The 26,596-nt window shown below is 42.0% G+C and overlaps 1 protein-coding gene across 1 annotated transcript in view; it reads left to right on the top strand.

The window, feature by feature from the left end:
* The window catches only part of ALDH1A2 (aldehyde dehydrogenase 1 family member A2), a 69,680-nt gene that overhangs the window by 6,341 nt on the left and 36,743 nt on the right, over window positions 1-26,596 (top strand). The window contains exons 2-3 of the mRNA XM_039493259.1: window positions 24,555-24,659; window positions 24,880-25,020. Coding sequence (XP_039349193.1) covers window positions 24,555-24,659; window positions 24,880-25,020 — 246 coding nt within the window. The remainder of the gene's footprint in view (window positions 1-24,554; window positions 24,660-24,879; window positions 25,021-26,596) is intronic.

Raw genomic sequence — 26,596 nt, 5'->3', positions numbered from 1 at the left:
ACCCCTGATGCTTTGAAGCTTGAGTATAGATAATATAATTGAAAATACTATTATTTCCATATAAATGTCTTTATCTGTTCTTAGACTCATAGAGGTTGGAGACTGAAAAGGCCTGTTAAGTTAGTCAGTTAATCCATCTGCCTGGCAATGCAGAATGCCCTCCCCACTCCTTAATCAGATCCTATACATGTTATTATCTGCAATAAACTGAATATAGTATTCCAGGTGAACACATTTAATTCCACTGTATGTATCTTCTTCTGTTCACTTCTTTGTGCTGCCCATTAAGAGATGTCTTCAATGAACTGTCCACAATAATGCCTAAATCCTTCTCCAGAGGTTACAACTAATTCAGATTCCATTAATTGTACTAATAATTTAAATTCTTCCTTCCAATGTACACTGCTTTGCACTTACCTATGATGAATTTCATCTGTTGTATTGTTTTCCAATTACCTAGTTAGGTTAGATCCTGATGGAATTTCTCACAATTCCTTCCAGTCTCTTGACTACTTTTAATATTTTTTACCTGCAGCCGATGCAACTCACTGTTAATGATCTAGTGAACAAAGATATTGATTGCCACTAGTCATAGTAATGATCCCGGGGCACCTTTCTATTAACCTCTTTCCACAGTGAGAATTGTCCATTTATTTCCACTCTTTGCTTCTTATCTCTTAACCAGTTTTTAATCCATGACAGGACTTTCTCTCTCACCATGTGGTTACTAACTTTCCTTAATAGCTTCTTGCAAAGGACTTTTTCATCAAAAGCCTTTTAAAAGTCTAAATAAATTATAATCACTGATTCTTCTCTGCCTATCATTTGGATAATTCTTTTCAAAGAACTCTTAACGGGTTACAAAGGCATAATGGTAGAATCTATATCAGTTTGCTCATATAGCCAAATGGTTAATAAAATATCACCGTTTTTTATGATTTTTCTCAACTATTTTTCCTTGTACTGAAACAAGACATTTTGCAATTTAATTTTGCATCACGTCATTTTTTTTAAATGACTGTTTTTCGTTTGTTTTAGCTTTTCCAGTATAAGAGTACCACTTCCTCCCTGAAACAAACAAAACTAAAAGCACAGATGCAGAGACAAAGATACACAGCTCAAGAAAATGAAAGATTGCATAGGCCAATGTGACTAATTCATTATTATAAATCAACATGGATGCATCAAAATTCAATCTGGCTGAAAGAGATGCATTGTGACAGTCAAATCGTGTATTTATAGAGAAGTACTACTATAATGGGGCTATGTAAAGACAAGGTATTTTTATTTATTATCAAAGAAAGTCAATTTCTTCAGCAAATTAAAGCTCTTGAGCACTTTCATGCTGTTTGCATATAAATCTCCCTCCACCTTCTCCTTTGGAGAGGCATCCTCAGTCAAGAGATGTGGGGTACCTAGGAACAAACACAAATAAGTGGCTAAACTGGCTACTTGAAGACTTTTAAACATTATTTGTATTTTATATAATATATTTAAATGATGTAGCTTAAAAAGTGATTGCTTTTTAAGGACCTAATCCTGCATTATTTACACACTCATTATTAGTGAAGGGCTGGCTGCTCTGATTGTATATGAGCAGCTTGTTTCACCCAGAACACAAGAATTTCCGTACGTTGGAATCAGTCAAAAATCATAACAGCCCTGGCCAGTGTTTTCTGTTATTTTTAATAATGATCTACACTATGTGTAGATAAATGTGACATTTATTTAAATTAATACAGTGTGGTCAAATTTTTAGTGCACAAACAATTCGTTACTTAACTATCCAGTACAAACCGCCACATCAAAGTGAAACAAAGTCGACACTAAAATATTCTCCAACAAAAAAAACAGAATTCCTCCGAATTCACTCCGAACCCTGCCCAGAGGGTGCCTGGTGAACTAGATTTTGCAACATGACCTGAAAGTCAATGCATTCTGGTGTTGCTGGACTGAAGTAGGAGTAATTTTCAGAGGGGAGGGCCCTCCAGTGAAAATTCCCTGACACCTAATCTGATCTCAACTTTTACAATAAAATACAAGGAGAGAGGCGAGCTCTAGAATACACAGGAATTAATCCATAAAGCAATTAGTAGGTCACAGTCAACACTCTAAATTGCACTTAGAACCTAAGTGGAAGTCAATGTGACCTATTGAACAGAGGTATAATGCAGTCCCTGCACACAAATGTATGCAATGGTCCACATTTTAATCCAGCTGCAATTTTCGTGTGGTCTTCAGGTGTAGCCCATAGTAGAGTAAGTCAATTGCAGGAATCGATGCTAGAGGTGGCAGGAGCATGGAGAATTGTAGTGAAGTCCAGCTCTGAATGAAAAGGTTGCCACCTCTTTGCCAAGCTCCAATGAAAAAAGAAGCACTCTTCCCTGTTCTCTGGACATCCAGCAGCAGGCAATGACGGAACATTCCTAAAATTGCAAACATGGGTAATAAAAAGTGCCTTTCAACACAAAGATTCTCCAAACACACCTCTCTATAAAATACTTTATCCATCGCTGAAGTGAATCCACTTCTGGGGTGCAACACATTAGCTGCGTAACAATGCAGAGCAACACAAGGCAACAGTTTGAGACTGGAAGTGAAAAATACTAGCGTCAATTGAACTTGGAGAGGATTTTAGGAAGGTGAAATGTAATTATCCAAACTAAAATGTGACCATAATACAAAGGCTAACAACCCTAGCCTCCTCTTGGCCCCCAGATGAAAAATGCCACAGGATTTTAAATGACAGTGTTTGGTCATGACCTCAATTCTTCATTTCATCTGAAATATGACATCCCTAGCAGCACCATGCTGGGGCATTGTTTCAGTACTGGCTCAGTAGGAAGTATGCCACATACTAAATCACCAACTCCACTTTTAGCAGCACCCTGGGATTTCCTAGGAGGTTTCTCATGCAATTACTGGCCAGGCCTCAGCCTGATTAGGTTGTGAGATTTGAGGTAGGTTAGCATTTGGGGCTGCTTGTAAGATCTCAGAATTAATCTCTTTATAACATATATGAAATAGTGGCACCTTTGACTGATAGGTTGTTGTTTAAATAGAGTAGTAAACAGCAGTCCCTAGGACAGATATTTCCCCATTCTCTTCTGTGGTGAAGACTTATGACCCCCCCCCCCCCGACCCCCATCTTTTAATTTAGGCCCAGACTGCCTAGAAAGTCTCCTAGCTTTGTGTGCTTCCAGATATGGGTATTCACCTTGAGACACCCAAAATCAGGGGGCCAGTTCTGAAAATGTCAGTCTTAGCTAGTCTGTGGCCTCCTTTATTCTCTCGTTCACAGCCAGGTTGTCTTGTGATCCCGCTGACTCTCCTAAAGCTGCTTTAAAGCAAAAAAGAAGAAGTAGTCTACACTTTTTTTTTAATTTGCCTTTACATCTTTGGTATTTTCTCATAAAATACCTCAAAGCAGTTTTTTAATTTCCATTTTATATCTTGCTGCCTCTACATTTTATGTTCTCTTCTATTAGCATCACTTAGGCTGGATTGGTTTTGCTTTTATTAAGGATATTTTTTGGCCTGCTTAAACCCTTGTATCTTTCTGTTTAACCATCCCATTTATTTTCTTGTCTCTTTGCTTCCTTTTTTTGGCCTTGGGAATGCAAATCTTCTGTGACTCATATACGTTCGTAAGCCTCCATGCTGATTCTATGGATTTTAATTTCCTAACTTCAAGCAGGAGGTTTCTAACTTCCTTCCTTTTCTTTAAAAAAAAAATCCTCTCTTGAAGTTTTAGTATCCCAGAGAGTAGTGCTTCTTCATGTGCTCCTCTCCTGCAATGATGTTGAAATTATTTATGTGGTAACTGTTACTCAATGGTTCAGCTACAATTACTTCTTCAGCCAACTCCTGTGTGACAGGACTAAGTCAAGTGTGGGTTAGAATATAGATAATTTTTTTTTACACTCTCTTTCACAGCATAATATTCACATGGGTAATATGTGGTTATTATTCTAATAGCTTTTATTGCCTCCCTGTTCTTTTTCAAATTTAACTTCACAATTATTGTTCTGATCCAGAGGTCAGGACTATGCCCCTGCTATTGTGTTTCTATTTTATGACCGCAGATTTGTATCCACTGCTGAGTCTACCTCAGAGTCCTCTCTACCCAGACATTTTCGTTCAATAGAATTCATGGAATTCTTTATGTATGGGGCTACTCCTCCCATCTTTGCAGCCTAACCTGTCCTCCCTATGAAGTTTATAGCTAGAAATTATGGTATGCCACTGATTATTCTCACCCCACCATGTTTCAAACATGCCAGGGTTTTTTTTCTCACAGTGAGACAGTCCAGATCACCCATTTTTCTCTTAAGCTTTTTTGCATTGGTTTATAGGCACTTGTACTTTTATAACTGTAAGATGACTTGGATGAAAGCTGCAGGCTGACCAGCTGAAAAGCCTACAAAGCCTCTTCAACTAGATCACTATGGCGTTTCCTGAGACATAGGACCTACTTCTCATTTACCACCCTGGCTGTGCAAAGGGTCTTAAAATGGAAGTAAGTTATATTTACAGCCACTTTAAGCCCCCTTTATGCTGCCACAGTGATGTAAAGGGGCTTGGAGAATCAGGGCTCGTGGACCTGAAAAGAGGCATTTTATGTTGCATTTTGAAATCTAACAAGAGTGTCGTCACTGCTCTTTTTGATCCATTTTAGAAGTGCCTTCCTCAGATCCCACCACTTGCCACTGTGCATCTCCACCAAGCACCAATTTACCTTATCATACGAAATCTCTATTTCCTCCGAATTGCTCTGAATACTAACCAACATTAAGCCGTCTGTATAGGTTAACTTAATGGAGTGGGTAGAAACGAACAGTGTAATGGGCTGTCCACCTGTTCAAATCAAGGCAAAAGGAGAGCTTTCTTTAATGGTTCCCTCTTCTTTCTGGCTGGAAAGTGTGGTTCTAGCAATTTCTGTACTGGGGCACCCTGAAAGCTCTGACAAGAACTTACAGCTCCTGAAGCTAACAAAGGGGCTCACCCAAAGCCCCCACAAATGAGCGAGGCTTCCCATTGAGTCCAGAGGAGTAGGCCCAAATAGGCGCCAATAACTGAACCCAGGATCATCCCCTTCAGGGACCTACAATGGTCTTCACTTGTTTAACATTGTTTTTATTTAATTGTAATTTTTGCAAACTTAAAATACCCGATCCAGCTGTTTTTCTTCCTTGGTGCCTGAGGTGCTGAGGTTACCGTTACACTGTGTCTATGGCATATCTTAATAAGATTTCAGCCCTGACGTCTCCGTCACCCATGAGGCTTTCTTGGGCTTTCCTCCTTGTCTCTGCCGTAATTCCCCAGCCACTTCTACTAAGGGTCTGATCCAAAGCCCATTGAAGTCAATGGGACTCTCTCCGTTGACTTCACTGAAATGGAGAAGGCTTTAATTCCCTACCTTACTTTTTAGGCAAGCAGCCCAGGTCTCAGCTGGCTGTCTGAGGCTCCAGAGCAACATGTCTGTGTTGTGCTAACCTGGTTCTACTGGTCTGAGCCCTTTGATAGTCATTTTAAAACCATTTGCTATTTTGGTAAAGACATTTTTACCTAAAGTCATTCCAGTGCAATAAATAATACTCAGCCCTTTCCCTCCAAGGATCTCGAATCTTCTAACAAACATCAATTACTTCAGCCTCTCACCATCCCTGGGAGACTCGTGAGTGTTAGGTCTGTTTTACAGCTAGGGAAGCTCAGGCCTGAAAGGTGGTCATGGTTATACAAGTCAGTGTTAGAGTCAGGATTCGAATCCAGATCTCCTGACTTCCCCATCCCTCACTGCATCAATTAGACCGTGTGCTTTCCTGGTCTTTGAATAGAGAAATGGCATATTTTAAATAGTCCAAGTGGCGAGTTCTCTAAATTACTCTCTCTGCAGAGATGCATGAGTATCAAAGACCTCAGAGACAGTCATAACACTGGAGACAAATTAACAGTCTGAGAGCCCTGGACAAGACAATGCACTTTTGGAATTGGGCTGCTTCCTCAAATGCTCAGAAGGTTGAACTTAGTGTATTATATATTGTGCATGCGTGCGCGCACACACAAACACACACCCAAGCAATATTACATTTGCTTTCTGCTCTTTACCGCTTCTTTATGTAGCACAAAAATGGACTCAGTGTTTGGGGGTTTTGCTGCTGCTGTTCATTAGACATATTAAGTTCAGATTTTGATGGGAGATCTGAATAATAAGGTCACATGAGGCTGTACCCTGAAATGCTACCCCCCTTTTTATTTTTCTATGAGTATCAGAGTTCTTTCTGGTGTCAGGGTGTGGCGAAGAAGACCTGCAGCTAAGGTCATTCCCACGTGTGACATCACTATTCAGGTCCTCCAAAGATTTTAATAAGGTCCTCCTTTTTTCTTTCTTTTTTTTTAAAGGGGGGGCGGGGAGGCCCTGATATTTAATATGAAAAGTACCCCAACCCCACAGGCAGAGACATCCAGCAACTGGAACAGCTCAGCATCACCCACCCCCATCTACCCAGGTGGGCCAGGCTGCAAAGAGCTTTTGGGGCCAGATCCTCAGCTGGTGTAAATCGACATAGCTCCATCTAGTCCCTGATATTTTTTTTAGATCAGTCTATGATAGTCTCTGTAGCTCTCACAGCTTTTTTTAATGGACTCATTTTGAAAGAAAGCTGGTTTTATGGCAGCCTGACTTTCCCTCCAGTTACACATGGAGCAAGAACAAATTGCTTTTCTCTTTTGGGTTCGTCTCTCTAAATACGAGTGTGGGCGTGCACACACGCAGAGGACTTGATAAAGGCTTCTGACCGGGAAATCAGTTACCTGTTTTCACAAAGTGGCTCTCTGTGACTGAGAACCTTTGTAGTCAGCTCTTCCATCTGTTTGCCTAAATGGTCTTTAGGGAGACTAAAAGCAGTGAACCTGGACTAACAACATTTGACTTCTACTAGGCCCTCTGAGAGTTCAGTTATTACTTAATGGATTGAATTGGCGACATATCCTATACCAGATAACAGCCAAGGGTTGTATTAAATTAACCTTCGCAAATGGGTATTTATTGGTGTGCTCTTTAGAGAAGGTTAGTTATTGGGCTACATGTGCTAGCTGTAATTAATATGGCTCTTCATGCTTCTACATGCTGATACGTATTTGCACTGTCTGGGTGAAAAATTTCTCAGATTAAAGCCTTGATGGTGGTTCTAGCCATTTAGCGATCAAGTGTCACTGTGTTCACTACATTGAGCATAAATCCTGTCTTGTAAACAGCAGGGAGACTAATGAGCTTTGCCCACATTCTGGTATCATTACAAGGGGTTCCAGCAGAGTAAAAGGGGAGTCGTTTGGAGAGAGGAAGAGAAACAGTGATTTGAAAGCAAATGGAAAAATTCTCAGGATTAGATAAATGAACATGTGTGTGTAGGGAAGGCGTTGTACTTACAAGACTTATAATCCACTCTGGTCATTTAGGGAAATCTCTGGGTTGTGGGGTTTTGGTTTTGTCTTAGTCCATATTGTAAAAGCTGTTTGTTTGGTAGAAGGTGAGGCTTATGTTTTTAATTTACACACCTAAAATTATTGGTCTGCTTCTATTTAGAGGTAAATAAAAGAGCTCATTTTTCATGCAGGCCATAATGAATAGCTCACAATTATAAAAAGACTAGTGTTAAACACCATTAAATATTGGCATGATTTTGTTATACCCCTAAGTGTTTTATTTGCTCAGCACTGTAATCAACTCCTGCAAGAACTCTTCACATCCAATTTTCATCTTAGCACCACAGTGTACCTTGGGGTGTAAATCTGTCAGATATCCAAACACAGTGGGATACTTTTGACAGCTTAATCCCAGCCTTCCCCAATCAGCCTTATGGATAATAGAAAGTAAGTCGAATGGACTGTTCCAATTTTCTATTTGTGGACTCAATGGCTAATTGACTGAAACAACTGAAGGAGAAATCAAAATTGAACTGTGAGGCAAGGGACTCTAACTAAAGTTTTATTTCCTTCGAGAGAGACCATGTTTAAAATAAACAAATCAAAATTCCCCGAGCTCCTTTGTTGGAAAGAAAAGCCCCTGTTCATCTGTGCCTCTGAGCAAGGAGATTCCATTGTCATTTTGGAGAAGAGGAGAGATGATGTGCTCTATATCTTTTTGAAGAGCAATTGATTAAAGAGTTTCCAAATTAGTCTTTTGGGAATTACTTCACACCTGCATCTACCAAACACAACAACTTGTTTTAAAGGCTTTCACCAAGGATGTCATGGGTGGTATTCCTTACAGCGTAAGTGGTACATAATGTGACGTAACTTAATGCTGATGATGCCAAGCTATTCTCTTTCTGAAGCCCATTAATGACATCCCATTTTCAGGAAGACTAATATTCCTGCATAGTATCCTAGAGATAAGTGACAGTTTAACCAGTATAATAATGAATGGTACCAGACACAGAACTGAGCCCCAGGAATAAGGGCCTCCAGATCTTTGAGAAAGTTCAGATTTAGATCCAGACTTTGTGGCTTGGGGTCTTCAGTTATAACCAGTCTGGGAAGTCAAATAATCATGTATCTTATTAGATGTATTAGTGAATATCATGATTACTAGATATATCAGTGAATGCACTTTGGGTAGAACAGGGTTAGTGTAAACTTTAAAATGTATAGATGTTCCACAGAAATCCAATCAGGCTGATAAATATTCAGCTTGATTTTATATATCCCTGAAGTGCTGACAATTAGAACAGTTAATCCAAGGTTATATTCCTAAATGCTTTTTGGACTGTCTGGTTTTTCACTTTTAGGTAGTTTTTGCGCTGCAGGACCTACGATAAAAGGAAGTTTCACTGGTATCATTTAGCAAATACATTCAAAATGCTCTAACAGAAATATTTGCAAACATTAAGTAGGTTAGTGGGATACTAGTGGGGGAAAATTTTCCAGAAGCTATGACTGTTCACTTGGGTCTAATATAGACTTAGCACTTTGCAGGTCAGTGGCTCTGCTATTTGTCTCTGACCTAACAGATCTGGAGTTCTTCACATCAAAACCAAGTCTTGCTGAGCTGAGATCAAACGTGCTAAGGTAAGGATCCTGCCAGTGATTTATCATGCCAGGGAGAGTGATCAGGCCATATGGGGCCACTGCAAATGAAGTTGACATTCCAGCAATTTCTCATATGTGGTTATAAAGTGATTTTCTCATATGGGACTTTCAAGTCAAACTGAACTCTTCCATGACATTTTCTGAGGGCAGAGTTGTCTGTAATGTTCAAGATCTTAGTAGGAGTAAATACTTACATAGAGCAGCTAAAATGTGGCCTAATTTGTAAGCAACACCCTGCACTTTGGTAACGAACATGTGAAATAGCAAATAGTTAATTACAAACAATTTTGAAGACTAATGTTGCTGTCTTCATTTAAATATTAGAATCATTCTTCCATGCAAAAATGAACACGTAATTCTGTTCTGTATTATTATTTAACTACCAAATCAGTGCTGAGATACACAACAACAAGCACAGCACACAAGCATCTATGCATGATTCAGCAAAAACATGCTTTTCAATTTTACATTCATTTCTAAAAAAATCCCTTATCTGAATAGTTCTTATGCGCACTGCCTAAAATGGCAGTCCTTGTGTAAGGATACTGGTGAGAGGAAGGGTATCCAGAATCGGTTTCTTAATTGCCACAACTTCATTAAAGTGCAGTGACCGCTCAATAATTGATTTTTCAAAACAAATACCTCCTCCCTCCCACCAATGCCCGACAATGAATTTTTAGAAATCTCTCATCGTTTAATTTTTAGGGCTCAGTAAATGCAATCAACCAGATGGACCTTGTGACCTAAACATATTTTTTTCCTCTCACATGTAACCAAATTTGCAGTTACTTGTTCACGAATGGCTTTTCTTTTCTCTAAATGGCAGATCCAGTGCATAATAAATGCTTCAGGAATCCTAGTTTTCAACAAAACCCTTTCTGATGCAGGGCAGATTAAGACAGTGGAGAGTTTCACCAGAAATTAAAGAGAGAGCCCCACTACTGAAGGCGTGACTGAAAGTTTTGTTAGGATTACATGAAATATTAGCTGGACTAGGGCAAGTGTAATTGTTCCTGTATTGTGCTACTATCAGCAGATAAATTCTTCATTAAATGAAAAGGTGCAAATTACTTTGAGAAAAGCAATTACTTCCAGTGCTGCATGTAAAATTGTGTTTATAGGTTGTAATAATATAGCCAAAATGAATAAGATGTTTCTGATCTGTTACAAGGACAGTGTAACAAACAATGCACTTTGATATATTTTCCTGCTGTAGAGTAATTTTCTGGAAGAACCATAAGAAAAATTAATCCCTTTAGTATGACTGAATTAAAATAACGGCTGCTTCATCAGCATGTGCCACAGTGAGAAACTCGAACAGAAAAGGGTATAATCGCTGTTTGGCAGACTAGGTTTTATGCAGGAAATACTTGTGAAGGAAACAAGTTAAGTAAGCATGCTACTACTGCACGTTGTTAAGACATACTTAATCTCCTCAACTAATTACCCAAACCTCCTAATTCAAAATCATATAAACAAAAACATTTAGATAAGCTGGATGTTTTTTCAAATAGGTGTCCCCTATGGCTTAGAAAATAAACACGACAGGTCTCCCTTGGTCTGATGTGTTGCCATTTGCAAAAGAGCAGACTCAACTCTCAGAAAGACAGAAGACTAATTAAGCCAGGGAGATAGGCAGATCAAACATTTGGTGCAAGGATTTTGTTTCATAGGGAGAAGAAAAATCATGTTAAATTCCACTTGCACAACCGATTGACAGGAGGTTGTCAAACCCCATCAGTGTCTCCCGCTACTACTCAGGAGTTGAATTTCCCACAGAACTTCTCCTCAAGCCACAGCCGCTTCCAACTGTACCATTTTAACTCAATTGACATTGCAATGGAGTGACTCCTGATTTACACTGGTATAGGTAAGAGCAGGATCTGGCCCTGAAACCCTGTTCTCAAGATATTGATGTACTTTACTATTTCAAAAACTTAAATCCTGATCCAGACCCCAATGCAGTGAATGGAAAGACCATCATTGACTTCAATGGATTTTGGATCATGCCCTTGTTGTTTGAGGATTATATCCAGAAAAGCTATAGGCCCCAATCTGAGTTATCCAGACACACTGCACTTGGGATAGGCCTCAAAGGGGTGGTAAAGGTGACTCTACTCCATTTCAATCCATCCCAATCCATGGAACTGCTGCCGGCAGTTCAGCTCTCAGCATAAGTTAGCCGAGCCATTGTGGCCATTGCGGCACCAAAGATCATGAGTCTGGCCACACGCTTCCTGCCCCTAATGTGCCCCCTACACCAGCGGGATCCACAGCTGGTCACCTAGACCAACTTAAAGCCTTATTTGTGTCACCATTATGGTGCAAAGCACCTTATTGGGGCTGGGGATTGGGCTCAGAGATGGAATGACTTGATCATGAATTTACTAGCCTGCAAGACACATCTTGTCTGACTCTGGAAGGCTTTCCCTGGGCCCTGTCCTTGTCCTTGCTCATGGTCTCATTGGGAGAAATCTCGACTCTACTGAAGGAAAGTTTTGCCTTCATTGACTTCAGTGGGGCCAGAACTTCACCCACTGACTTTACCTTGGACTTATTGGCTGAATAAAGGCTGCAATATGAGGCTTCTTTTGATGGTTTGGATCACTATATAGAGAGAAGCTGTTTGTCCCATCAGTTGCATATAGTTTAATGTCCCACTTGCTTGTAATTAAAATAAAATCTCTGAGACTTGAACCAGATTAAGATGGAATCATTCTTACATGATGGGGGTGGGGGGAACTGTCTTTGTCAGTAGAAAACTAAATTCTTCTCTTCGAAATATGACCTAAAGGACAATGTTAAAAGAAAAATAATGGGCCAAATCCTTTCCCAGTCTAATGAAGCTAATGAAGGGTACAGTGGGATTAAATTGTCCCAGTATATTTCATAAAGATCTTATCTGTTGTGCACAACACTTTAGATTATTCAGAAGAGAAATTTTAAAAATTACTTTACTTTTTACCTCAAGTGTTTTGCATTTCAGCCAGTAGTGACAATGAAACTGGGCTGATCAGTGTCACTTTCACTGTGTCGGTTTCTCGGCAATTCGCCTTTCTGAGTCTTATACTTTTGTCCCTAGCTGTAAATGTTTTAATTTTCCCAATCGATACATTTTGGATTTTAGATATTTTGTATCTTGTGTTTTTTAACAAAACCTAAATTTGAGTTAACAAATGAAAACCCCATTCTATGGCAGTGTTTCCTTAAAGGCTATGACAACTTGGTCCTGGCTCTACATCCAAATTAGAGCTGGGAAAAATCCCACCTGGTAAAAAAAAGATTGCTCTTCTTCCTTTAGAAATCTCTTCTTATTTGGGACGTCAGGCAGAGGTGAATAAAAGTCAACAGACAGGCAGGCAAAGAAGGAAAATCAACATGTGGGGGGGGGGCTCCCAGTCTCTCTGGCTGGTTTCAGTCTCCAATAAAGCAACGGAACCTCCCAATACAAACATCTCCCTACTGGCTGCTTGCGTAGCTACCTTTTCATCACCTACGGGCCTGCTCCTGCTCCCTTTGAAGTCAGTTGGAGTTTTTCTATTTACTTCAGTGCAAATGGGATTGGTCCCCTCACGATGGAACAGCAGTTCATTGGCAGTCCTGACTTGCTTGCCAGAGTTTAAATCTTGTTCACAGTTCATTGTCACTCTAATTAAAATGATTACAAACAGTCCCTATTTGAAAGACACCTTATTATGAAAACAAATGCTGGACAACTTCAGTGGGAGCCACACTGTTTCCTCAGCATAGCTTTAGTGAACAACAGAATAGCCACTGGCAGGTTATACCATTAATCTGTAAATCCTGCCTCTAGCCGTGGTTCTCCTACCCATCTATTGATACAGTTTGAAAAGTGGTCCCATCACTGACACAGCCCAAACGTTGGACCACATCATGCCATTGGCTTTAGAAACAGAACTCCACACTGCTTAAAAGTGCACAGCCCACATAATTTGTTTAGTGGCAAGCACTGTGTACTCTGTTCATTCACTGCACTACCCCTTATTTTATGTATATTCAGTTTGCTGACCAATCACCAAGTTCTCCACCAACATGCCAAGATTGCATTTTGCAAAGTTGATAAAATATGGATTTTCCCAGATTCTGTAGCCACCTGTCGATTCCCAGGCAATCACAGAAATGCCCCGTGACACACACTGTCTAGAATGCTGGAGGCTTGTTGTGTCAAGGCTGCCATAAAAGTGAAGGAAAACAAAGCCTGAGAAAATAAACAAGCTGCGCCTCTGATTGGCAATCCCGTCTAGTTCATTCCCTTCCCAATGACTAACTGTTAGGACTCCTGAAATGTGTCCAAAGGAGAGGAAATTAAGTTGCTGAGATGGGAAAGGATATGAAATTTCCTGACCAGACTGAGGTACAGGTGCCCAGTATCTGTGATGTTAGGAAACAGTTACCAAGCGAATGATTCTGGATTTTTTGCATGCCTCTAAAATTGTCCCTTCCCCACATCCCCCAAAAAGTCCTATTATGTATTTCTTAATTCCTCCAGCTCTGAGAAGATGCTGGGGGCCAAACAGCTGTGATTCCTTCATAAAGTACTTTGGCATCTGATGCCCCCTCCCCCTCTCTTGTAGCCTTGGCGTTGAAGGCTCTCCAAGGAAAAAAGCCACATATGAAAAAGGGATCACTTTGATAGAACGAAACTATAACCAGCTACTAAATCAATTGAGTTAGGAAATTCCCATTCATTCCTGCATTCATCCAGAACCATATCTCCTGTGGGAAGCCATTATTATTTGGATGTTAAAATCCTCTTCCTGTACCAAAAAAACATTTTTGGATCAGCAAAAGTACAAAAACATTGTTTATTAAATCCATGGGAAAATAATTCTATCTCAAAGGAGCTGAAAGCTAGGCCACTGTCTGTCCACTGGCGGAGGTTCTTACTTGTGCACCTGGGGATCTAATAGAAAAAAGTCTGATGACATCATCACTAAGCAATATCAAATTAGGAATGTAAATCATCATTTCACTAGCACATCATCTGAGAACGTTTTAAAAAAAGGAAATGAAAAGTTACATTGTTGCCACCTGTGTTGATTGCTCTGCTGAATTAAAACAACTCCAATGCTATTGTTCCTGCATATTTTTAGAGAAGACAGTAAACATGAGAAGCAATGAACATGCAGGAATCCCTGGTGGATTTAAAAATCAGTTCCACTTCCCAAAGCCAGAGTTAGCCCCAGGGTAAACATCAGAAAGAATTTGTAATTCAACAAAAACAAATTTCTTTCCATTAAGAGCAGCACAGAAGATATAAGCTCTGTGGCATATTTGTGGGTGTGTGGGTGTGGGGGGGGCGTCACTTAATAGGAGGTTGTAAACATAACTTTGCTAACTGATCATGTTCTAGAAATGAATTACAGCTATGTTTTGAGGTGAACATTGTTACTAATAATTACCAAGCCTCAACTGGGACAGACTACTAGTTAACTGGGCTATTATAATGGGTTCTTCATGAAGCTTAGACTGCTTTGCATTAGGCTAGAAGAGCTACTACTACCCTAATCTTTCAGAAATGATGAACATCCACAAATCCTACTGATGCCAGTGCTCAGCAGCTTTAAAACTCAGGCCATATATACCATAATGCATGATCCAAAATAAAAAACAGGCCTGAGATTATATGTCTGCAGTATCTCTAGGTGACACTGAGAAGCCCATTGTTTGTTTTCTGTAATATTTAGGGTGATACCGCAGGTTTCATTTTTCTAAGTATCCCATCGTGTTTGGAACAGTCATGTGTCCTAATCAATGGGCCAATGCTTTCTTTGGTTACAATGCCCAGTGAAGTCAATGGGATTTGTACATGATTAATCAAGGGCAGACTTTGGCCCTTCTAATGAAGTGATTCCCCAGGCAAAAAATGGAGTAACCATTAGGCATTCAAAGTTCTGGATTAGAAACTATCAGTGCGTGCGTGTGTGCATGAGAGAGAGGGAGTGAGAATATTAACCAGGAAACCCTGGCCCGGTGAGAGAAATATGGGAACCCACGCTCTCCCATTTCATTTTACTAAAATGTTATAGATGTTTTCGGGGGGGGACCTGAGCTTGGGGCTCCAGTACAATCCCCCCATTTTTTCCTCCTCTCTCTTCATCCCTGATGACAGCAGGAATGTCCCTACTCTTTTGAGAAAGTGCCATGGGCCCGTCACACGCGCTGGGCAAGCGGACCGTCTTGTTGATGCCCCGTGTGAATAGATGGCACTTTGAACAGTGAAGAACAACCTCCCCGACCTGTTACATTACGGCGTCAGCACTGATGCTTTGCTAGTGAGCAAAAGGCTGGCCTGATTTCCTCTGTTAGACAATTTGTAGCATTGTAGGCCAATCAAAATCAGCTTTGCTCACTTAAGAGGGGTGTCATATTTGTTGCCTAGATGGTTTATGATTGGTCAGTTCATTGTACTGGATAGATTCGTGGGCTATGTGACAAGGAACACAAATAAAACGGGAGAGTTTCTGTTCTCTCTTCCTGGTCTGACATGGCTGAAGTACTCACTTAAATGAGGGTAGATGGCAAACTTAATGCTCACTGCATTGCTTCCAAAACCTCCCCACTGCTTTCCCCCCTCATTTGGCACAGTTTCATTGACAGCACCCAGTGGACTAGATTACTTAACTACTCCCAGTGCCACATAGCTAATACATGACATACTGTATGCTTATTCTTTTCCCTATTGCAAACCACAAAAGTGAACACTAGGATTCAAACAAAAACAAATTACTTCAGCAACTCCTGGAAAACTCAAGTGGTTAATCAGTTACCTTTTATTTAAATATATATGCTTAATGCTGAATTAAGTTGTAAAAACCAAGGGCTGATTTATGGCCTCACTCAGCCTTAATTAACATTGATTCCAGGGGAATAGTAAATGTGAATAGCCTTCACAATTGGGGTTGAACAATGAACTCGCTGGGTGTTGTCCAATTTGTAGCATGATTTACATGGAAGCAAGCCCTTCTTTTCCTAGGGTTATCCCTTTTTTCATCTGGTGTTTAGGATGGGTTATATATAATCCATAGATAGGAACATTTGCTGTCAAATATTTTCCCTGATTTAGAGCGAGCCACTACAATGGTCACTATAAATAAGGAAGGGAAAAAAAACCTAATTTGAGGCTTTGCAGGGATTCCTTGTTCTTGCAATGTGTCATCACTTGTCCATTCCATGGCATTTTTACGAAGTGGCCATAATGAAAGTCAGATTAAATGTACAGGATATATACATTTAATCAACAGCCATTGGAGTCAGTAGTGCTGGAAGAGTTATAAAAGCTCCAGTGAATGCAAATTTATTGCAAAAGAATCTGAGTCTTGGTGGTATGAATGTCTGCTGAATGGTACTACCTGACACAGAACACCTAAAACTTTCAAAAGTGAGTTATTTAAGTGTAACGTTTTGCTTGTAAAGCTGCCAGCTGCTGGATTTCAAGACTTGAAACTGTTCCAAAACATTGGACGAGGTACTTTATATGTGCACTAGAGTAAATACTCTGATTTTACTGCCAATTTAAATGTGCTCAGTTTACAGTAATGAGCTTGTGTAGGCATTACCTTGTTTATAGAAAGTGGAACAGGAAGAAACTAACATTAACCATTAACAGTAGCAATTTCTTTTGCCTTCTAGCTCAGCATTATGCCAAATAGATCCTTCCCATGTCCTATCTAAAAATCTTTGCTAGTGCTGCTTTTTAAACACTATGGAGATAAACAGGGTATTGAATAAAAATATTACATCATATAGGTCCAGTTAGTTTTGTGACTTCCGTGTTGCTACATCCAGTCCCTGCTTTGAAATGCATTTTAACAATATGTACAATACATGTCCTGTATACTGGTGAACTTGATGATAGCAGTTGGTCCCAGCAGAACATATTCTGGCATTTTTTAAGCTCTTTACAAAACCAGAGCAATTTCATCCGGGAAGAAAACCAAACTGCTGTTTCTGCCCCCTGTTCTCCTTTTCAACTTCTCCATCTAAACTTCTTTTATTCAGTCCAAATATTTTATTCTTTCAAGACAGAGAAAAATTAGGAAAGAAGCTTTGTGTGTCTGTGACTCTGCAACCTTGGACAAACATCCTTGCCACCTCCCTGGCCATCTGTCCAGAGGTTCTGAAAGTGCCTTGCCTCTCTGCCCTGCTGCTGACACTGCCTACAGAGGTCCTCTTGGGGTGGGGTCTCCTTCGCTCATAGGGCTGGCCTTCCACTAGCCCACATGTCTGGGAAAAGGAAAAGGGGCAGGGCAGGTCTTGGTTAGGGGAGGTGTCCCCAGATGGGCTCAATGGTGGGTGCAGGGAAGGGACCAGTTGGGGCTCAATCCCTTTCTGCTATGGGCCACTGTGAATACAGAACACACATACATAATCTCTACAATATTTTCACATCAAGTCATTCAGAATTAGTTACCTTCCAGTGGCCCAGTCCATAAAAACCCAGAAAGCTGAGATCCAGCAAATCCATGTATGTGCAGATTCATCTTGCTCTTGCAATTGCCCATTGATGTGCACAATTAACAATGTCTCTCTCTCTCTCTCTCCAGGTCCAGGTCTCACCCTCGACTTTAAAAAAAAAAATCAGACCCACCACACTGTCCTTCACATTTCTCTCTCGGTTTATAGGCCTTTATTTATTTCTGAATGACAATGCCTCCTCTGTAGTTTCCTGAGTGAGTTTTCTAAACTAGCAATAATTTATAATTCTCCAGTTTATTTTTCTGAGGCCTGGTCTACACTGGGTGGGGGGGTCGATCTAAGGTACGCAACTTCAGCTACGTGAATAGCGTAGCTGAAGTCGAAGTAGCTTAGCTCGAATTACTTACCCGTCCTTACGGTGCGGGATCGACGACCGCGGCTCCCCCGTCGACTCCGCTACCGCCACTCGCTCCGGTGGAGTTCCGGAGTCGACAGGAGCGCTTTCGGGGTTCGATATATCGCGTCTAGATGAGACGCGATATATCGAACTCCGAGAAATCGATTGCTACCTGCCGATCCGGCGGGTAGTGAAGACGTACCCTCAAATTATCCTTTTGTCTTTCCTTTCTCTTTAAGAATTTCCTTGTATCTGGTTTTGCCTCATCTCTTTACTATCTTTCTTACTCCCACACTTCCCAGCAGACAGACTGCAGCCTTATATGATCTTTCTCACTAGTCAATGATTCAATGTTACAAAGACCTCTAAGGCTGGTGCTTTTCTCAAGGTCCAAGTAAGTTATAACATTGTCTAGTTAACCCTAGAAGCAGGCAAGTGTTACTAGCCTTGCATTATAGACAGGGAAATTGAGACAAAAGGCAAAGTGACTTGCCCAAGGCCACAGTGGAAGACATTGTGAAAGCCATTATTGGAATGGAGGAGATCCTGGCTCCAAGCCATGTGTGCAGACTTTTAAATCCTGGTCTCTCTAGTAGAAGCCAGCTCAGCAATAGTTCTACTTTATATGTTCTTTGCACAATGAAAAATAGAATTATGGATTAATTTGTTATCACATGAGTTTCACCAAAATTCAAACCCCCATGGAATTGTGTGATACATAACATCATCAAACACGCAGTCAACTGAGGAGCATTGTGCCAGCCAGAGTGACCACAATGGATGGTGTCACACAAGGAATCATGTATGGAAGTGCCCAGGTCTGGCTCAGTCCTGCAAATCCACAAATCTCTGGGGTGTCCTTGCAGGCAGTCCCAGGCAGGGGCAGGGTGCACAAAACTTTGCACATTGTTGAAGAGTTTGAGAGCATAGTGTACTGGGGTGTTTTCCTGGTAACATGGCCAAAAAGCATGTAACATATCTTTGGAATATAATGAGCCATTGAAGGAAGTTCAGATCTCTGCAAGATTATGACATTTTGCAAAAAGTCAAACCACTTTAGTCAACACTCAACCCTGCACTAAGGGTTCTGTTGGCCCAGATCTGAGGTTCTGGACCTTGGCCTTCTGCTATGAGATGCCTCCACAGTGCAGGCAGTGTCTTGGAGACTGGGGGTTGAAATTCTCTGGCTTCTTCACAAGTACGACACCATCGCTGGCATAGTCTTGGTCAGTGAACACTTCTTGACGAATCTTGATTCCAACATGTAGAGCGGCAAGTGCTAATATCCACTTGATAGTCTAACAGACTAGTGCCGGGGTCAGAATGCATCCCTGCCATGCAGCTGAGGTTGGGTAGAAACTGTGAAAGCTGGGAACAAATGCGCACTCTTACACTGGTACTGATGTGAAGATCACGCACCAGATTTAGCAAAACATCTGGAACACCAATTCTTTTCAGTGTGAGCCAAAATGCTGATCTGCCGTCTGAATAAAAAACCATGTTGATATTGATAAATGCCACATGAAGCAGAAATGCAGCTCAGACAGAAGGTAAAGTAATCATCCATTGTGGACCACCCAACGGTGAAATCTGATTGTGTGGACAATAATGTCTGTTAAGGAGCAGCTGCATCCTGCCAAGCCGAATGCGAGTGAAGATATTTCCAGGGACTTATGATAATGAGATTGGCCTGCAGTTGCTACATTCGGTGTGAGATCCTTTGCCCTTGTACATGGACACTATGATGCCATCTTTCCATTCTGCTGATGCTCACACTTAAGAACAGCTGATGCAAGGCAATGCTCACTGGTTCCAAGGCATCTTTGAGTAGCTAGGATGGAATGCCACCAGGTCCAGCAGCATGCCCATTCTGTAACTTTTGGATGACCTTTCATACTTTCTCAGATGATGAAGGATCAGTGTGCATCTCTGGCTCTGCAGCTATATGATGTGCCAGGTCACATAGCTCTGGATCGTCATCAGCATGTGTGTGGTTCAGCACATTTTTGTAATGTGTTTTCCATCTGTCCAGGACCTCATCCATTGATGAGCAGGGAGAGCTGTCTGGTTTTGTGATGGGGATGTTAGAAGGCTGTTTCTGGCTGCCAGCCAGGCACATGATGGCTCTGTGCCAAGGCTGCACAGTATCACCAGCGAGCAGCAAAAATCCAGTCAACTCCGCCATATGCCATATTACTAGTTCTTGGAGATTTCAGTGCCGTGACTGGCTGTGACAAAACTCGGTATGAAACTGTGACAGCTTTGGTTAAGGTTCCCCAAATCATGACACCACCACCCAACTTTTGATGTGTGCTGCAAAGGGCTTGTCTCATATGGGTTCCTGGTTTAGGCACCTTATCAACCATCGCAGTACCTGGATTTCAAACAATGGATATGCCATGAAGGAAACTGACCACATCCTCATCAGAAATTGATCCATAGTGAGATCTTATGAGGCCTTTGATGGTGCAGAAGTACCAGCAAACTCAGACCAAGACTAGCTGTCCCTCAGGTCTCACTGCATTTTCCAACTCCTCACAAGCCACATGAGAACCAACAGTCAATGTCAGTGTCTGTCCAAAGATCCTGCTGAAGCCCTGAAATACACACAGGCAGTTGAGGATCATGTATGTAAACTTCATATTCTCTAGGACAGGGGGTTCTCAAACTGGGGGGTCAGGACCCTCAGCGGGGGCATGAGATTATTACATGGGGAGGTCACAAGCTGTCAACCTCCACCCCAAACCCCACTTTGCCTCCAGCATTTATAATAGTGTTAAATATATAAAAAAGTATTTTTAATTTATAAGAGGGTTTGCTATGTGAAAGGGGTCACCAGTACAAAAGTTTGAGAACCACTGCTCTAGGACAAAGGGGTGATCATCTAAAGTGGTATACACAGGACCAGCTCTAGGTTTTTTGCTGCCCCAAGCAAAAACATTTTTGGCTGCTCCCCACCGCAGCCATGGGCTCTCAACGTCCCACCCCCACCAGTGCCCTCCTCCACCCACACCCCCTGCCGCCCCAGCCCTGGGCTCCCCCCCCCAACCAGTGCTGACTCCACCCGGTCCCCACTCGCCTCCAGCCGGTCCGGCACTGGCAGGGTTGGGGTAAGCAGTGGGGCTCCCAGGCCGCACCTCAGCCCAGCGTCCCTCCAGCCAGGGCTCCCACCTCCAGGACTGGCCGGGACCCAGGAGAGCGGAACCGGGGGACTGCCCCGGCAAGGGGCTGACGAGCCGGGGCAGGGTAGCCCCAAAGGGAGTGGAACCCCAGAGAGCGGGACACAGGCAATGCACGTCAGTGTCCTGCCCTCTTTGGCCCCACTGCTGCTGCTGCTTCTGGCCGCCCTGCCACAGTACCTGGGTGGCTCGGGCCGCTTCACCCAGCTCCAGCTGCAGTACTCAGGGGCGACTGCACTGCAGCACCTGCAGGCGGCTACATGTGCCCCACCGGACGGCCCCCAGCCCGAGTGTCCCCCGCTCGGAGCCTGCCTGGCCCACCCACAAGGTGCGGGTGCTGCTCCCCCACGGCATGAACTGCAGTGGCTCCAGGGCACCCCCCACACACGACGCACTGCTGCTGCCAGGACTGGCTCTAGACTTTTGCTACCGGAAGCACAAAAAAAAAAATGATGGCCGGAATGCCGCCCCTGAAAATGTGCCGCCCCAAGAACATGCTTGGTTTGCTGGTGCCTAGACCCAGGCCTGGGTATACATAATGCTATGTCACATGCCATGGCTGGAACAATTGGTTTCAGATGGTCATGCAAGAAACCTGGACTTTTTGAAGAGGACTTTGATATATCAGTGAAAAAGGCAGAAGCATATAAGCAGGGAAATGTTTGAGAACATAAACGGCAGAAAGGCATTTTCCAGGCCATGGCAAAATGTGACCATGAGATCTAAATCAACTCCCTAGCCAATGAAGCAGAGGAACTGGAAGTCGCAAAGTATAACAGTCTGCCTCCTGCCTACAGAGCCATTCCATGATAAATAAGATGATGGGTTTGTCTAAATTTTCTTTTAGCTGTTTGTGCGGCTCCATCATCCAGGCACATCAGTTGTCAGGGAAGTCAGGGCCTTTGGCCATCTCTCTTGACCATGTTCTGTGGGTGGATGTCCAGAGCACAGCTTCAAAGGCACATTTGTCAGTATGACAGCGATACCTTCACTTGATTCCCTGGTATAGAAGTCAGAGCGCAGACTCCTGCAATGGCAGTAACAGCAATCAATGGGGTGACAAGGTCAACATATGACTTTTGTCTAGACAAGTCTATGATGTTTAGGTTACTTAAATAGGAAGTACCAGTTTTGTCCGAGCAGGGTCAGCAGTTAGGGTTAACTGATCTGTGAGGAAGCAAGGGTATGAAATGTGTGTCATGAACTCATCTCCTGTCATGTAGCTATGAACTCAAAAGTGGGCCAGTTGTTGCATGTATTTTTCCAGTGAAAATGGGCTAGGTTTCATGAAGAATTTCATGGAGGGATGTGGAGTTTCTTAGTGAAAATGGGCTGTTTTCAAGTGAAGAAGGGTTCACACTGAAAACTCATGGCTTCCACCCAATGTCAGTGCCCAAGTCACCATTGAATTTTTGTATTTTGAGTGGTGGGAACAGCAGTAACAGAGACAGCCACATTACAGTTTCCCAGCAGCAAACTATTATGACCCACATATTTTGAACTCTGCAGATTTCTACATAAAACAAATGTTCAGATATTCTCTGAGTAACATAGATCGTTCCTGGTGTTATGAATGAAAGGGCCAATCCTGAGTGCCTTACTCATGGTTAGCATGTACAGGGTGCATACAACACTGAGTAAACTGCGATATGTGCTCACGCCATACCTGGGGTGCAGAAATCCTATCTTCAGCGGTGCAACATACTCCTATCTGCCTGCCTTTCCCGCTCCGTGGGCTAGCACACATGGGAGAGCATGGAGCTATGCTCTCCTCATCTCCTTTTGAGGTGGACTGGGCCCCAGAGCCAGAGGAATGAAGCAATTCTGATTGGCTCTTTATAGGGGATGAGAAGCTCCTTGTGCCATTGTGTCACCCAGCATGCCAGAAAAATCAGTTGTCATTAAAAAATCTTAATATAAACCATAAACAGTAGAGTAGTGATGTCTACAGTTTAGGGTATGTCTACACTACCCGCCAGATTGGCGGGCAGCGATCAATCCAGCGGGGATCGATTTATCGCGTCTAGTCTAGGTGCGATAAATCAACCCCCGAGCCCTCTCCCGTCGACTCCTGTACTCCAGTGCCAAGAGAGGCTCAAGCAGAGTGGATGGGGGAGTGGCAACGGTTGACTCACCGCAGTGAAGACACCGCGGTAAGTCGATCTAAGTACGTCGACTTCAGCTACGTTATTCACGTAGCTTAAGTTGCATAACTTAGATCAATCCTTCCCCGTCCCCCCACCCCCGCCAGTGTAGACCAGGGCTTAGAAATGGCTCTGTACAGCATATGCCTCATCGGTCATGGTATCAAAGGCCTCCTGGCGAAGTGGACGGACGTTCAACACTTTGCAGGCTTGGTCCCTGTGTGCAGTGAGCCTCCTCAACTCCCACTGACTCAAAGAGTCACTCAGCTTCTTGCAAGATTAAAGGGCCCATAAGGGGCTTTCTGTGCTTTAACCAGAAAAAGGGGCCTACCCTATAAACACAATTTAAACTGCCTTGCAGGAAACGGGCTATGAAGTTTAATCCTGTCGCTCCAGTCTAAGGGTGAACTCCTGAGCCCACTGAAGTCAATGGCAAAACTTCTGTTGACTTCACTGAGGCCAGGACTTCCCCCTAGAGTGACTTATTCTAAGGGGGCATTTCATATTTTCTAATAAAAATTTGTATTGTTTTCTCCAAAGTCATGCAGTAGAAATTTGGACCCCTACTATGTAGTTACCAACACAAAGTCCCACAGTAACAAACCTTTGCCAAAATAGCCACTGATTGGCAGATTTAGAATCTGCATTTGATTTGTCCATGACAATTAAGATGATATCGTCACTAACAGGACTTAACAGTAATTTCCATTGTTCTGTGCAGATATTTAATTCTGTGTTGCGACTTTTCAGTTTGGTCATAATCAACTCACTGTCTCTTGGAGAATTGTGGTGTTTGCGATGACTTAATCTTGACTGGGTTATTTCAGTGACAAAACATTTACTTGCTGAGATGGAGATTTGAGTGACTAATCCACCATCTTGCCTTAGTCCTGGTAGTTTCAAGGTTTTGCTCCCATAAATTGATGATATGTGATTGTTTTTGTACTGTGGGTGACTCAAATTTCAATTTCAACCATGCCACTTAGGCCCAGATCCTCCCAGGTATTTAAGCTCCTAACTTCCCATTAAATCGAAGGTAGGAGCCGACATACCTTTTGAGGATCTAGGCCTTAGGGCCCCTTACTTCAGTGACAGCAGGATCAGGCCCTTCATATTAACTTTTGAACATTGTAAAGCAGAAATGAGTTCAGCACTTTGGTGCCAGAGTCTGCAGACCTTTATTGATGACTTTACTGTGACTTCAGTGAGGTTCTCATATGAATAAAATGCTACTTGCTAAATGACTGGTACCTACAGAATGATTCAAAGCTTTAAAGTGCCTTTTCTTCTTCTTCCCCTTTTTAGATTTTCATAAATAATGAGTGGCAAAATTCTGAGAGTGGGAACATATTCCCAGTGTATAATCCATCGACAGGAGAGCAGATCTGTGAGATCCAGGAAGCTGACAAGGTAAAGTATCCCTGTGATATGGTTACAAATGTACACTAGACCAAAACCTATACCTCTTACTAGTCCACTCCAGAATCCCCACTGATGATAGACCAATCTTTTATTAACCCCTGCCCCCATAGTATGATTATGGTATATTGTCTGTTCGGAAACTTCAGATACCAACTAATACTCTGTCAGTATTTACCTCAGGGCTTTATTGTTCCTTCCTCCTCAACAGGTTGATACGGACAAAGCAGTGAGGGCAGCTCGCCTTGCTTTCTCTCTAGGCTCGGTGTGGAGGAGAATGGATGCATCGGAAAGAGGCCGTCTCTTGGATAAACTAGCGGACTTGGTTGAAAGAGACAGGGCAATTCTAGCTGTAAGTGGTGTAGGGGGAAATCAAAAGTTGTTTTGTGTCTGAGCTTTATAGTCTGGGAGCAAATAAGTTCATAGATGTGAGTGACATTGGTGTCAGATTGGCAATATGTCTGAATAGGTTTTCTATTGACTCAAATGGGCTTTGGATCAGGCTGTGTGTGTGTGTGTGTAATGCCGACAGACCCCAGTCATCAGCGGGCAGGATCGAACCTGGGACCTCTGGAGTTTAGTGCATGAGCCTCTACTACATGAGCTTAAAGGTAACTTTGGCTGTTAGCTAAGGCTATAGAGCAAACTAATTTAACTCTCTCTCTTTAAGTGGTCTCAGTGCCACTAGATGGGACAGAACACCACACCCAGGAAGTGTGTGGATTACACGTGTATTCGTAACTTTGTGTTATGTTCTAAAATAAAAAAATGGAAAAGTGCATAAATCCAATTGTGCGGTAATAATTAATAAAAGGATAGGTGAAATGCTATGCAGTAGTGAACCAGTAATGCAGTTTAGAAATTATGCTATTTAGCATATACATTAAGCTTATAAACTGCAGCATTGTTAATGTCATTTTCTGCATGTCAAGTGCTTTGGAACTAAGCTGGTGAACATCTTAATTCCAGCTTTGTCAACACTTAAGTCATGTTACCACCAATGTATGCTGTAAAATCGCCATGGGGAAAAGGAAGTGGACAACAAACCAACCTCACTGTGCCTGTCATTTGATTTGTATGTCTAGAGCCAAATTCTTTACTGAATTGCATCACAGGCAATGCCACTGACTTCAGTTTAGGATGTCAGTCAGTGCAGAATTAGGCTCCTACTCTTCTGTATACAAATTATATTTATGGTCTGTATCTAGTCATGTGTTACACCTGCTATCTTATCTCCACTGTGCCCATTCATAACAATTCCTGTTAGATAATGCTAACAGTTGAAAGTTAGTTAAGCTACTCAACATCTAAGGAAATTTTATTGGATTCTTTTCACTAAACAATCTTAGGGACTCTTAAGAGGATGCCTAATAAGATACTGTTGTCAATGGGAAAATTGAATTAAAATAAGGCCCTTAGCTTGTTAAATTATGCTCTTCCCTAGGGGAGAGCTTGTTTATTTGATGGTAATAAATAAGCTGGCTGTACACTATAGATATCCCAGGCCTCAACAGGGGTCTTGGCAGCCAGTTATAGAAAATTTTATATTCACATCAATTATATAAAGAGGAATACGTCAATTCTTCTCTCTACAAAGTCAGATAGTTAATGTAGAGTTACAAAGAGCCCCTTCTCAGCTGTTATCATGAACATAACAGATCCCACTTTGACAGGCATTTTTATCTTGGCTCCTGATTAAAGAAATGTTGTGTTTATGTATTTGAACTAAACACAGTGACTATTAAGTGTACACACACACACACACACACACTCTTAAAATCATAGGGATTTTAGGGGCTTTGAAAATTACTAGGATTTTTCAAGAAAAATTCAATATGTTTCACATCGGTTGAAATATTCAACAGAAGTTTCACCATGCAACTCTTGAGAAGTCTTTGTCCTACTATTATTGCCACCCCCTACCCACA

The sequence above is a fragment of the Mauremys reevesii genome, linkage group 10, assembly GCF_016161935.1.
Source record: "Mauremys reevesii isolate NIE-2019 linkage group 10, ASM1616193v1, whole genome shotgun sequence".
In the NCBI taxonomy this organism is placed as follows: domain Eukaryota; kingdom Metazoa; phylum Chordata; order Testudines; family Geoemydidae; genus Mauremys; species Mauremys reevesii.
This window is presented reverse-complemented; position numbering and strand designations above follow the sequence as displayed.